We start from the raw sequence: 14416 nt of genomic DNA on the forward strand, positions 1-14416 counted from the left end.
CAAAGTCCTAAAACTAAGTCATGAGCTACCTACTTGTGACATTAATCCAGATTGACTGAACTCCATTTGTAAAAACCTCCTGCTTTCTTCTTTCCAACTTGTCAAATGGTTTCTAAAAATCCAGACTCACCAAATCTACACTCTTATCCTTATTTATGTAAGCAATAACATTTTCATAGAATGTCAAAAGATTTGTAAGGTAAGATTTTCCCCTTAGTAAAACCATGTTGACTGTGTGATAAAATTCTTAAATTTTTCAATTGGCTTTGCAACTATATTTTATAAGACTTTCCAAAACTTTATTCACAACTGGTGTAAGACTAATGGGTCTATAATTACTGGGACATTTTCTATCACTTTCCTTGAAAAGATGAATTACATTTAGCTAACTTCCAATCCTGTAGTGCCTGCCCACTGTCGGAGGACTAACAAAAAAATAGTAGTAAGTGACTCACGTATCCAATCTTTAACCAACTTAAAAACCCTTGGGGGATATTATCTTGGTCAGAAGCCTTATTGTTCTCTAAACTTCTCAATGTTTTTCTTAACCAGCACAGAGTTAATGTAGACATCTTGTTTGATCTTGTTTCCATTTACCAACTGTTCTAGATGCACAATACTGCTTAATCCTTCATTAGTAAAAACTGAAGAAAAATCAAAATTTAATAACCTAGTGCTATCTTATAATTGTCAGGTACTAGCCTTTCTTCATCATTCTTTAAGGGTCCTACCCTATTCTAATATTTTGTTTATCCTTAATGTATTTAATAAATACTTACTGGTAAGTTTTAAATTTTTAGCCAACCTTTTCTCACACATCTTTTTGTTGTCCTATTTTCTTGTTTTACAAACTTTCTTGATATTCAATAATATGTTAATTCTACTTTCACACCAGATCCACGTGTTCCACTGTGGTGACTAATTTATCTTTCTTCTTGTTACAGTACACACAATATAAGAAATTTTCAAAAAAACTGAGTAAAAATCACTTACTTTATATATGAAATACATAACAGACAGGAAGAATCCTAGCAGTAGTTAGCGAAAATAACTGCTGACGGTATATTTCTTTTGGCATTTCTTTGTTTCGATCATGTGTTATTAAGAACATTGTAACTAACAGATTCAGGGACCGGAAACACTCTGATGCAGAGTTTGGAATATTGTCTGAGATCCCTGGCTACTTGAGTATCTTGATTTATCCACAGTGAGTGATGACAGTCAAAGTTCGTTCATCATGGGTACTATTAGACCTTTTTTGTGTCAAAGTTCATTCATCGTTGTAACAATTATATCAGCGTCACATTGATATTTTGTTTATTGTGTTGTAAAGTGCAAAGCTGTGGGCTGTCTGTGCTCTGCCCACTGGCCCACGATTTTTAGCATTAGTTACCATTTAGTTACGTGAGAAGGGGTACAGTTGTTAAGACTAAAAAAATCGTTGTTGTTTTTTTTTTATGAACTTAGTAAAGTTCAATCAGATAAACCAGCTGATCATTTGGTCACTAGACTAGATATAAATAATCATCTGTATGATACAACTGGTCAGTTGTCGTATATTTAACGTAAATCAACTTCAAATGCAAAACTGTTAAAATTGGTGATGACGAAAAACCCGCTTGAAGTAAAAATGTATTCTCAAGAACAAGTACAGAAAAATGTTTCGATCTTTTTAGGTCATCTTCAGGTTTACATTGTTAAAATTAGCGCAGCCATTTTCGAATAAACACCCTATTGCTTCCTCCAACCAATGAACAGTTACTCTGCGTTTGCCGTTTCTAATTTAGCAGTGTATGACTAAAGGGAAGGCAACTAATCATCACTACCCACCGCCAACTCTTGGGCTACGCCTCCACGGCTGGAAGAGCGAGCATGTTTGGTGTGATGGGGATTCGAACCCGCGACCCTTTGATTAGGAGTCGAGCACCTTAATCACCTGGCCATGCCTGACTGGATTATTTGAGCGAGCGATAAGAAGTATTGTATATTTCTCCTAATAGGAAGACAATCGTGCCATAAAGAAATGATGGACACATCTGGTTGGACCGCTCCAGTGTCCCGACTTATGGACGCCCGACTCGTGACGTCAAACGTTTGCGACGTAATGCCCTCTATAGCCGAGTTTTTCTCAGCAAGTTGTGTTCCGGGAGCAGCTGATCGTAAACTAAATTTGAACACTACTGGCGCAGATGTTTTGTGTCGTCTGTGTAAGGGAAACCAAGATGGTCGACATGTCTGCGCACAAAATGAAAGAGAACGTTACTATGGCAACGATGGTGCTTTTAGATGTTTAGTCGAAGGAAGAGGTGACGTGGCATTTATAGATCACGAATGGCTAGAAAAGTTTTATAATAACGAGGTCAATGGCGGAAGGGTCAGTCAGCTGCAGACAGAGGATTTACAACTCCTGTGCCCCAGTGGTGGTCAAGCCCGAATTGAAGATTACAAATTCTGTCACATGATGGCTATTCCTGCAAAGCACGTAAGTTTCTCTGACATTATCTGATAACAGATTTGTAACTGGAAGAACATACGAGTACTTAAATTTGCGTCTAGTCAACTGTATATTAATTAGTTTATAGGTTAATTGCAATCTTATTTCTACGTGTTCTTCATGTCTCTAGGTGATGATGTCAAACTTCGTGTCCGAGAAACAGAAAGCGAATGCCGTTGAGCTATTGGTGAACGCCGGTTACGTGTTTGGACCCGAGGCGTCCACGTTTCGAATGTTTGGAAACTACCAGAACATCTCTGACTTGCTATTTTCAGACACTACGACAAGACTGGAACCACTGCCTGATTATGTACGTTATCGAGACGTTTTGGGAGAGGAGTTTCTTCACATGATGGAAGCTGTTGACATGACAACCTGCGTAACTTCCGCCGGAAGAGCCATCACGGAAAGTGTCCAGAGCTTCCTTCTGGCGTTGCTGTGTGTAACTTTCTGGGTTTTAAAAACGGACATTATTATTATGTGTTAACTTAATGTTACCTGGAGGCTGGATACAATAAATGGTGAGCAAAGTGCCAAGAAAAAAATATCTTAGAAACAAAAAAGTTTGAATTACATAAAACAACGTTGAGAATTTTTGTTTTGGATTTGTTTTCGATTAATGATAAATTATATTTGTGCTACAATAAATATTTTTAACTTTTTTATTTTAAACGCTGGACTAACCAGCTTCCCGTATGTTTTAACTGACATTATTTTCAGTTTACAGTAAGTAAAAATCCAAAACTTCGCAAAAATTTCTTTTTACAACATGTCCTATCACTACAGCTCGAGACAGCCAACCACATTACGAGTACTTGTGACTACCAATCATATTTCAGTACGAGTGTATTTGAAACCAATCATATTACGTTATGGATACTTTGGTACAACCAATCACATTACATTATGACTTTTTACTACAGTTAATCATATCACATCATAGTTGTTTTGACAATGGATCATACTATATCATATCAATTTGCGACAACCAATCACATTGCATCATGGTTGCTTGTTAACTCCGACTGTTTAACAACAATTCATGTTACTTAAAGAAATACACAGAAGTAGGTTTTATCTCGAAGTATTTTATGTTATAACACTCGTAAGCGTCTGAAGCAAAACTGTAGAACTGACCAAGGAACAAAATAAAAACGTACGTGATGACCAGTTAAGTGCATTCGTCATAAAATAACTTTTTCTTAAATAAATAAATATATATATATAACTCCTACATTTAATGATAAATGTACATTTCATACATTTTACGAATATTTTAATTGTTTTTGGTGTGTTTTCATACTTTGTAAACATTTTGCTTTTCATTATCATTTGTAGCCTAATATCATTTGGCTAGATTGTCATTCAGACGTTTTAAGTATTCTCGTCAGATGGCGTAACCTTTGTTATAAGGTTTAAAATATATTTGTTTGTTTGTTTGTTTGTTTAGAATTAAGCACAAAGCTACTCAATGGGCTATCTGTGCTCTGCCCACCACGGGTATCGAAACCCGGTTTTTAGTGTGTAAGTCCGCAGACATACCACTGTGCCACTGGGGGGCAGGTTTAAAATATTAAAAACAACAACATTACAATAGTTACAACCAGAATAAAGTAATTAAACCAACTATTTTCAACATAACGAAGAAAATGCAGTTCATAAAATCATATAAATAAGTTATTTATATTTCTTATATTTTGTTAACTTTGCAGAAAAAGTTTGTTTAGCTGCGACTCCCATCACCCAGCGGCAAGTCTAGCACCTCATTAAAAACTCGATTAACCCTCATTATAAGCGTGAAGAAAACGAGTGTATACAGATATTGAAAGCTCATAGCCCTAAAACTTAGATTTGGATATCTGCGAAGGACAGAGCAGAGGCGGCACATTGTCTAGCTTCGTACAAACAAATATTTTCTATGAAAAAAAACGTTTTAATGCTTTTCATAACTTTAATTTAAAACTATTAAATTAAAGGACAAAATTAATTTCAATAAAAATAATATGTACAATTATATACTATATATACTTCTGATAGAACACCTATGGTGTGTTATCTTATAGTTGTTTTCATCTTTAGTTCGTTATAAATATTTTTTTAGCTCCGTCATAGGCATGTGGTTGAGGCGTTCGACTCATAATCTGAGAATCACGGCTTTGAAATTCCGTCACACCAAACATGTTCTCACTTTCAGCCGTGAGTGCGTTATAATGTTACGGTCAATTCCAATATTCGTTGATAAAATAGTAGTCCAATAGTTGGCGGTGGGTGGTAATGACTAGCTGTCTTCCCTGTAGTCTTACACTGTTCAATTAGGAACGGCTAGCGCAGATAGTCCTCGTGTAGCTTTGCACGAAATTCAAAACAAATACTTTTTTTATAATTTGGGAGAATAAAAAAGAATAGATGTGTTGGGACGTCAAGAAAAATTAACCTTGATTGTTTTATTACAACTGTCATACTAGCATTAAATTAATGTTCTACTAACAAAATAACATATTTTTATAAGACAGATCTATAAAGACCAAATTAAAAAACAAATAGTGACAATTTATTTTCAACATTTACGTTTTACATCCTAGTTTAATAAAAAGCACTAATGTGACGTACTAGTATTTGTTTGTTTTTTAATTTCGCGCAAAGCTACACGAGGGCTATCTGCGCTAGCCGTCCCTAATTTATCAGTCTAAGACTAGAGGGAAGGTAGCTAGTCATTACTACCCACCACCAACTCTTGTGCTACTCTTTTACCAACGAATAGTGGGATTGAACGTCACATTATACGCCCCCAAGGGCGAGCATGTTTGGTGCGATGGGGATTCGAACCCGCGACACTCGGATTACGAGTCGAGGGCCTTAACCCACTTGGCCATGCCGGGTCCTGCACTAATGTAAAGTGTATGTTCTCTCGTTTATAATATATATATATATATATATATCATATATTTTAGAAGTTTAATGTATCTAATAATTTCCTATTTTGTGCGTGACATCTTATGACTAATTCAGTGACTAGCCTTAGATCAGTGGTTCTTAACCTTTTTCAGTGTTTGCACCCCTTTCAAATCAGTAATCATTTCTCGCACCCCCTGGAGAAATATAAAGCATACTCTTATGTAAAAATATAGATTTGCTTTAATTATTCATGGGCATCCTCGCACCCTAGGGTGCGGGCACCCCTGATTAAGAACCCCTGCCTTAGATTGTTTAATAAGTTTTTCGATACCTTCTTACTTTATGATTATTACATAATATACAATGTTTTTAACTGAATTTGAATGCATTGAAGTTAGCACGATAAAATATATTTGCGACACCTATTTGTTTCATTTTACTTATACACAACGAATTATTAATAAAGTATTACTGTAATGTGTTGAGCAAAAATATTCCTGTTGTGTTATTTATTTATACATAAAATGTTAGACGTACACCGAATACATATTTATCCGTTGATTTAACGGTCCTGCCATCTAGTGCTCAGATAGTTAACCGTACTACTAATCAACATGTCGTTATTAACTTGCAATAAAACTGAACATCTAATTGTTCATATTATATGCTAATTTTCATTTACTATTAACTTAATGCGTTTTTCACAATCTTACATTTTTGTGATATTAAGCTTTATACACTTCCGAAAAGTTTTTTTAATTATCTTTCTATTCATATTTATAGGGTGGTTAGGCTTTGGAATTGGCAAGCATCAGGTATGGTGGATGCTGTCAACGTAACGGAAGGCTTAAACGATACCGTCTGATTTTAGTATTTCATTTATGTATCAAAAGGTTTAGATATTTTCTACAAAGAAAAAAAAACAACTTGAAAAACGTTTATAAAAAAGTGCAAGTGATACCACGTTGTTGTCTACACACATGTTTCTAATTTTATTTCTCTGATGGAATTTTACACATGGTTGGATGTGTTCAGACAACCATTGTGAGGTACATTTTCTTTGACATTTCATGGAAAATTAATTTGTACAACTCCATTAAGTCAGGCTCAAAGCATTCTCAAAATTCTATTTCTAGTTAATATGGCCAAAATTAAAGATAAGAAAACTTCTGTTAACAGTATATAAAAGTCAAATAATTGTAAAACAAATGCTACCATATCTGTGGTTGATAGTGGTGAGCTGAGCTTGTTGTTAACATGTTTATTTTATATAATATTACATTTGTTACTATGTGTTTTTGTATTTCTTATCCTTTTGTTTATTTCAAAACTGTTCCGAATCTCAGATATAGCATGTTTAGGACAAATTGTCAACTAATAACATATCATTCTTTATATCAAACTATGTACAAGTTAATCAAGCCAATAAACTTTAGACTACAAATAGGTATTTCACATCAGATCTTCTTGTCAAAACTTCTATTACAACAATTCCTACCATGCAAGTTCATGTAACACAAGTCAGATGAAATATTTTACCAACTGAGGAAACTGTTTTTTGTGGATGTCCTTACCTCACCTTCATAACAATATTTCAGGCTTTGAGTTCAGTTATTCTCTGGAAGATTCTTTTCTCATTTTCTATAGAGATCTGGAAAACGACTCAGCAAAAAGCCCGACATTTTGCCAGCAACAAACACAAACAGTTCATAAAAAAAATCCCAGAATGTCAACCACCTGGACCTAAAGAAATATGTTAAAGTCAACTAAAAAATTTTTATTATTATTATTTCATGTCTTCATGTTAATTTTTAACAATTCTCAACTGAACTACTAAACTGTAGGAAGAAATCATTACAGGTTTTTCATAGCTTGTTCACAGAATATATTGCAAGCGACTACAAAATAAATTTGTACATTTTGATTCTAATTACACAATCACTAAGTTTGTACAACTAGAAGTTACATACTGTGGTTTGTTTGTTAATATCAGTAATTTCAGTCTCATATAATGCTGAGAAATAGAGTACAGATGAATTATTTACTTTTATGCTGAAAATATTCAAGTTAAATAACCAGTAAGTATAAACCTGCAAGTATTAGTAACAAAGTTTGATAAGAAATAAAAAATACACATATATACAGTAATATGTAAACAAAAAACTCCTACATATGAATACAGGTCTCTGTAGATGTATGAAATACAATATATCACACAGATATATATACATACATAATCATAGACCAAACCTGCAAAACTTCTCATCAGTCCTTCAAAAAGAAAATCTAACTGGTCCTTATCAGTTTTAACTTATCCACTCCAAAAGCATGGACCTATATATTAATTCCATTTTATCAATAGCAGACATGATTTTTTTTAAAGAAACACACAATTGTAAATATGTAAATATCATACAGAAGTTTTTTTTTGTTTTTTTTATTATATCACTCATGTTTTACTACTGACAGAATGGTTAGGTATTTCTTCATTGATATAATAATATTCATTACAATTCACCTGGATCAATCCTACCATTCACATGTTCAGACATCACAAGGATTTCCAACAATGTTTAAAGATAGGCCAGGGATCCATAGAAAGCTAGTGACTATTTAGGAGACCAAAGTATAGGAGATACTTTAACAAGACACAACAGATCTATAAATTTATGGGAAAAAGTCTTTTTGCTATTCTAGTTGGCCTGCGAGTCTCGTAAGTGGTTGGAGTCAACTAAACCTTGTAAATTCCAGACCCCACTAAAAATATTATTAACAGATTGTTCATTTACTTTGTGGTTTATATGCATTATTCATCAAGGAATGGAAAGAGGTCTTAAAAAAAATCTCATTAAAACACTTTAGGGTAATATTCTTTCAGAATTTTCTAGTTTTCAAGTTTGTTAACATTCACTGTACAATAAACACAATGGTTTCTGTAATCTCTAGAACAAATAAAATTTAGTTGCCAGAAAATATCAGTGTAGTTTACTAGTACAGAAATATATGTTTGTAAGAAATTACTTAATAAGTAGCATAAAGTGTTAATAGACCATGATTTACACAAAAGTTTCAATTTTTTTACCCTAAACTGCAAGATAAATTAACACCACATCATTTATTTTGATACTTATTTCTTGAAAAAATTATTCATGTTTCATAATTTATTGAAAGACAAATATTATGTGCTGAAAGAAAAAACTGTTAAGAAATCTATTTCAGAAGAAAATTGTGGTAATAATAGAAGGCCCTATCAGTTGGGAAATAGGAATCTCACAGAGTCCGTTTTTCATTCACCAAGATAATTATAACATTTATACATTATAATTACACAATAAAGCTGAAAGAACGAAAATCTCTGTACATTAAGCATTAAGTTAAATGTATTGTATCAGTATTAACACAAAAAGACTTTAATTTTCATATTTCATAATTTCTAAATTTTCGTAACACATCGCTAGGTGACTCACTCCTCCATATTGACTGTTGTTCCGATGGTCTTGAGAAAGAACTTGAAGAATCTTCTGGTCTATTCGAAACACCTCCTTCGATTAACATGGGTTCCTTTCGTTTCTTTGTAACCCAGTGCATGGAAGTGTGTGCACTTTTCCCTAAGTTCGTCCACTGTTCAAATGGCATAGCTATACAGCCTCTACGCCACTTGTCATACAGTTTTCTCATTTCGGGATCCGTCAACACATCCTTGGCTCTCTGTAACTTCTGAAATCGTTGAACTGCATTTGAATCAGGATTTTTATCTGGGTGAATACCAACAGCTCTACACCTGTATTCTGCTAAAATCTGTTCTGTCGATGATAATTCGTCACAACCAAGAATAAAGTAAAAATCATCTTCTTCCTTACGTTCAAAGTGTAAGATCGAATCCATTAAAATATGCTCTAATTCAACCTTACCCTGTCTTTGCTGACGATACGTATAATATTATTGATATTTGTCTCAACAGTTAACGGCGTAGACACAAATGTTCGAGATGTATCACTCGGGGAAATACTATTCTCTTCACCAGATCGTGTAATTACCCTTTTTTAAACAGAATTTGACCTAAGAAAGTCAAAACGTTGTTCTGTACGATATTAGAAGCAATGTGTTAATACACATACCAACCGTCTTTGGAATACAAGTTATTTCCCTTCAAACACCCGAGGTTTGAAGAAAATACCATACCGAGAATTAGCAGCCATCCCTACGAAAGCTCACGAAGCGTCCAAAACACCTGCTTTGCTGCACGAGCGGCATCTATTAAGTAGTATCGAAGCAAGATGTATAGATTTTTATTAATTATTTGTGTTTAATAATAAATATTAAAAATGTGAATATACCAAAAAACATGCTGCTTGGGAATTTTCCTAAATCCAATCATCAGCGTTAATATCTAAACAAACTTCATAACATTTGAACTACAAAAAAACAAAACTAACACTGAGCGAGTTTTCGTATTTAATCGGAAGTTTAGAAAGAATGGATTTAAACGGTAACAATATAATGCAATGTACGATAAAACGAGCGTCATACATGTTTAATAAATAACATTGTTTGAGATAAACTATTATAGAGAAAGGCTTAAATATAAGTATAAACACTGTATCTTGAACGTCTAAAAAACCTAACTTATTGTCTTCTAACATCTTACATGTAAGATTTATTCATGGATGTTATGAGTTTGGGTATTCTAAAACCTTCTTGGTGTGATCAGTGTTATGAAAGGGTAGAAAAGAACCAACTAACCTTCTATATAGTACTGGTTTGTGACAAAGTGTCAATTATTCAACCATCGATATTTGTTTCGTAATAATACATCAAAGTATTTGCAAGGGTCGGATCTAGTAGCGATCGCAACGCCACCATGTCTATCCGGTCATAAAGTGATTGTTCATGATTACCAATTTAAGAAACTGTTTGAACTTTTGTTGATATGATTGCGTATCATTTTGGTAAGAAATACCTGTCTAAAACTTATATTAATTTGTTTCCTCGTGTGAGATGTTAGCGAATTAGAACTGAATATCAAAGCTGACCCTAACGAAACATCCGTATTAAAGATGTTTTATGGTATTACCATATTTATAATATTTATTATAAAACTTTGTCTTCCACCTGATCAGCATTTTTCCTTTTATTTTTCTTAATGATTTTTTTTTTAAATCTGAATAACTATAAATACAAATTAGGGAATGATTCGAATATTTATTCTCCTGCAATCGCCATAAGATGACGCAAAGGGCGGTAAAACAGGAAGAAGCATTAATTAAGAAATACAAGTATAAGTTATGCAGAATTAATAATAATGATACTTAATATACTAAGTTCAGCACCTTTTGCAATAAATATGCCAATCCTCGAAATTTTGAAATGGGCTGTAAAAACACCAGTTTATGTTTCAGCATTGCAGATAGACTTAGTTTTAAATATTTCATTTATTTAAAATAACATTCAGCCCCTGGCCCGGCATGGCCAAGCGTGTTTGGCAACTGTTCTAAAGTAAATATAAATTAATTTTATTTAAGTAGCTTATGCCAGTAGATAATTATTCACCTCCAATATTTGAGAACAATAAACACAGGTTTTGAAAGCCATTTTTCGTTTAGTATACAACACACATTATGCAAGCAATTACAAACAATTTATGATATTTTTAGTGCTCTTAAAGTGATTGTGACAGTTTGACCGTGTGATACGCGGTGTCATTGTTCAAAGCAGGAAGGGAAATGTTTGATAACACTGTATACTAGAAATTCTCTACAAGAATACCAGTTTATTTTATCAGACTTTCGTAACCGACTGAGAAGATTCTGTTGTTTTTTAATTCATTCTTAAAACGTAAAACTACTATTACTATGCCATTGCCTGTAATAAGTACGTTATTTTCAAATGACTTAGGTAATATAAACCATACTTTTTAAGTGTTTTAATAACCTTATGACAAACTGACAGTTGCTTTTATACCGTCAGTATGTTGTAAAAAGAAAAATGTTTTTTTCGTAAACTTATAATAAAGACACTCTAAAGAACTTACTACATCATATTCAATAAAATACACACAGATATTCACTGCCTTCCAATGCTGAGTGATTGTTGTTTTACAAGCACTTGTCTGATTTTTATTTGTTTGTTTGAATTTAAGGACAAAGCTGCACAATGGGCTATTTGTGCTCTGCCTACCACGCGTATCGAAATCCAATTTCTAGTGTGCTAAGTTTGCAGACATACCGCTGTGCCCCTGAAACAAATTTAAACTACCACTTCTGATAGTTCTTGAAGTTTGTTTAAGGTGGTTAAGTCGCTCGACTCGAATCCCCATCGCACCAAATATGCTCGCCCTTTCAGCCGTGGAGGCATTATAATGTGACGGTCAATCCCACTATTTGTTGTTAAAAGAGTAGCCCAAGAGTTGGTGGTGGTGGTGATGACTAGCTGCCTTCCCTCTAGTCTTACACTGCTAAATTAGGGACGGCTAGCGCAGATAGCCCTTGTGTAGCTTTGCTCGAAATTTACAAAACAAACAAACAAAATGTACAACCAGCACACAGGAAGTTTCTTTCGTAGAGAAATAACTTATTATTTAATGTTAACCCGCATTAGTAAAGAAACCAAAGACGCTGACAGTTTCTCATGCTGTTACACTACATCAGCATACAACCTGAAATATTTTTTTTTATATTTTAAAACTAATAAATGAAGAAGACATCCCACAACATACTGTGTGTGTACCTTGATAATTAGACAAATCACACACAGTTAACAAAAATCAAGTTTTATTTATACGACCATAATTACAGCACCTTGTCACTGAACAAAATGCTGCAAGTGAAAAATAAAATGTTGATTTTAAACAAATAATATAAGTTAGTAATTCTTCAAACCACTAGATGACAGCATAGGTAGGTAAAGTTTGGAATTAAGCACAAAGCTACAAAATGGCCTATCTGTGCTCTGCCCACCACGGGTAACGAAACCATGTTTCTAACGATATGAGTCTTCATACATACCGCTGTGCCACTGGAGGGTATGCTGTAAGAAAAAAACAACTGACCACTGGGATATTTGAATAAAAATAGAGATGGACAAAGTTTTTGGACATGCGCTCATAATTGTATTATATTGAATTTGTAACCCATGATTACAGCAATGCAAGTCACTGAAAGTTGACATAATCACACCAGCTTATTATATTTACATATCAAAAATATCAATTTTTAATTTTGTTTGAAATTGTACGACCTTCACAGTTCAAGTTCAAGATCTCTTATGTTCCCCTACTTCTTCTGGCAATGTCCCATGTGACATTAAGATGCCATAAGTAGGTAAAGTTTTTGAGCTCCTAAATAGATTTGTTTTTATTTCAAATTTCAAAGCAATTAATTTACACCACTCAAACTCTAACGTTACAAGAAATGTTCATATTTCAGTTTGGTTCGGTTTGTTTTAAATTTCGCGCAAAACTACTCAAGGGCTATCTGTGCTAGCCGTCCATAATTTAGCGGTGTAAGACTAGAGAGAAGGTAGCTAATCATCATCCCCCACTGCCAATTCTTGGGCTACTCTTTTTACCAACGAATAGTGAGATTAACTGTAACATGATAACGCACCTACAGCTGAAATGGCGAGCATATTTGGTGCGACAGGGATTCGAACCCCGGTCCTCAGATTACAAGTCGAACGCCTTAATCCACCTGGCCATGTCGGGCCTCATGTTTCAGTTTTAAGGATATGTTCTCCACCTGAGAGTGATGTGATTTTAAGCTGGCCTATTTAACAAAAGGCATGTAGGCCTGATATGGCCAGGCGGTTAAGGCCCTCAACTCGTAATCTGAAGATCGCGGGTTCGAATCCCGGTCGCACCAAACATGCTCGCCCTTTCAGCCGTGGAGGCATTATAAAGTGATGGTCAGTCCCACTATTCGTTGGTAAAAGAGTAGCCCAAGAGTTGGCGGTGAGTGGTGATGAATAGCTGCCTTCCCTCCAGTCTTACATTGCTAAATTAGGGACGGCTAGCGCAAATAGCCCTCGTGTAACTTTGCACGAAATTCAAAACAAACCAAACAATAATAACTTTTCTTTTGAATTATGTCTCTTTCCACATCCAGATACACTTACAAATACCCTTATCTTTGTGTCTCAACGTGGTCCTTAACATGAGTATTACAAATGTCTATCTTAGTCCATAAACTTCTGTTTAACATTCTGATTGGTACTTGTAATTATAATTTTGTGTTTAATGTAGGATATAATATGTATATTATTAAAAGTTTATTATTATTTTCCTGTAAGATTGTACAAGAAATATCTGTGAATAGTTGTTTGTCACTAATTTTATCAGGAGCTTTTCACTAAAACACAAACCGTAACTAACACTACAAAGGTTTGTGTTTTAGCAGAATGCTCCTGAAACTTCAGTAAACTGAAATATTGAATGTTCAATTAAAGAAAAGTAACAGATTTGGTTGTTAAAATGTTGTTTATATCGAATATTAAAATTGACTCCTTTAATTGATTAAATATAAATGGAAAATTATATATCAAAGTAGCTCTTTCTTTTTCGTGTTTTTTTTATTCCCTTCTCAGGTTGAAGTACTTGCCTATGTTATGTGTATAATTCCTTCAGAAAAGTACAGTTGGTTGTTCAAATGTTTTAAGGAATACGTTAGTTCTTGCGCCAGAACACATTTTAAATAAAAACTTACTTAAAATGGTTAGATCTCAGCAATCGCGCTGGTGGTTGAAGTACCATTTTCTTTCGACAGAGAGCGCTAAAATGATTTTCTGGAAAATGTTCTAATGAATTTTCTCGATATCATTTTATTTGAATTTTTAAATTTCTATAGTAATAAGTTTCTGCAGCCTAAATAAAAACAGAGACCAAAACTAACACATTTTCCAACATTTTTAAGACCTCAGACGAACTTTTATTCATTTATTTACAATTTCAGTGATACCACAAAAAGAAGAGCACATTTATTTTAAAACTTTTGAAATCTTCAAACCAAAAAATAAAAACTTTTGAAAATATCT

At 33.8% G+C, this 14416-nt stretch overlaps 2 protein-coding genes across 2 annotated transcripts in view; one reads left to right on the forward strand and one right to left on the reverse strand.

Annotated features, from left to right (window-relative positions):
• LOC143251745 (transferrin-like) overlaps positions 1-9354 on the forward strand; it is a 35218-nt gene extending 25864 nt beyond the window's left edge. The window contains 3 exon segments of the mRNA XM_076502989.1: positions 2001-2482; positions 2625-3015; positions 6173-9354. Coding sequence (XP_076359104.1) covers positions 2001-2482; positions 2625-2981 — 839 coding nt within the window. The 3' untranslated portion in view covers positions 2982-3015; positions 6173-9354.
• Positions 6358-9274, reverse strand: LOC143253822 (dnaJ homolog subfamily C member 12-like). The gene is made up of 2 exons (XM_076508238.1): positions 8857-9274; positions 6358-7132 (listed from the first exon to the last, which is right to left on the reverse strand). The coding sequence occupies exons 1-2, from the start codon at positions 9272-9274 to the stop codon at positions 7119-7121; spliced, it is 432 nt and encodes a 143-aa protein (XP_076364353.1). The 3' UTR covers positions 6358-7118.
• Positions 9355-14416: the final 5062 nt, after the last annotated feature.

The sequence above is a fragment of the Tachypleus tridentatus genome, chromosome 6, assembly GCF_004210375.1.
Source record: "Tachypleus tridentatus isolate NWPU-2018 chromosome 6, ASM421037v1, whole genome shotgun sequence".
Lineage (NCBI taxonomy): Eukaryota > Metazoa > Arthropoda > Merostomata > Xiphosura > Limulidae > Tachypleus > Tachypleus tridentatus.

Bases quoted from the DNA above. Each gene is read 5' to 3' on its own strand.
- LOC143253822 (XM_076508238.1), bottom strand. From the start codon at position 9,274: ATGGATTCGATCTTACACTTTGAACGTAAGGAAGAAGATGATTTTTAC.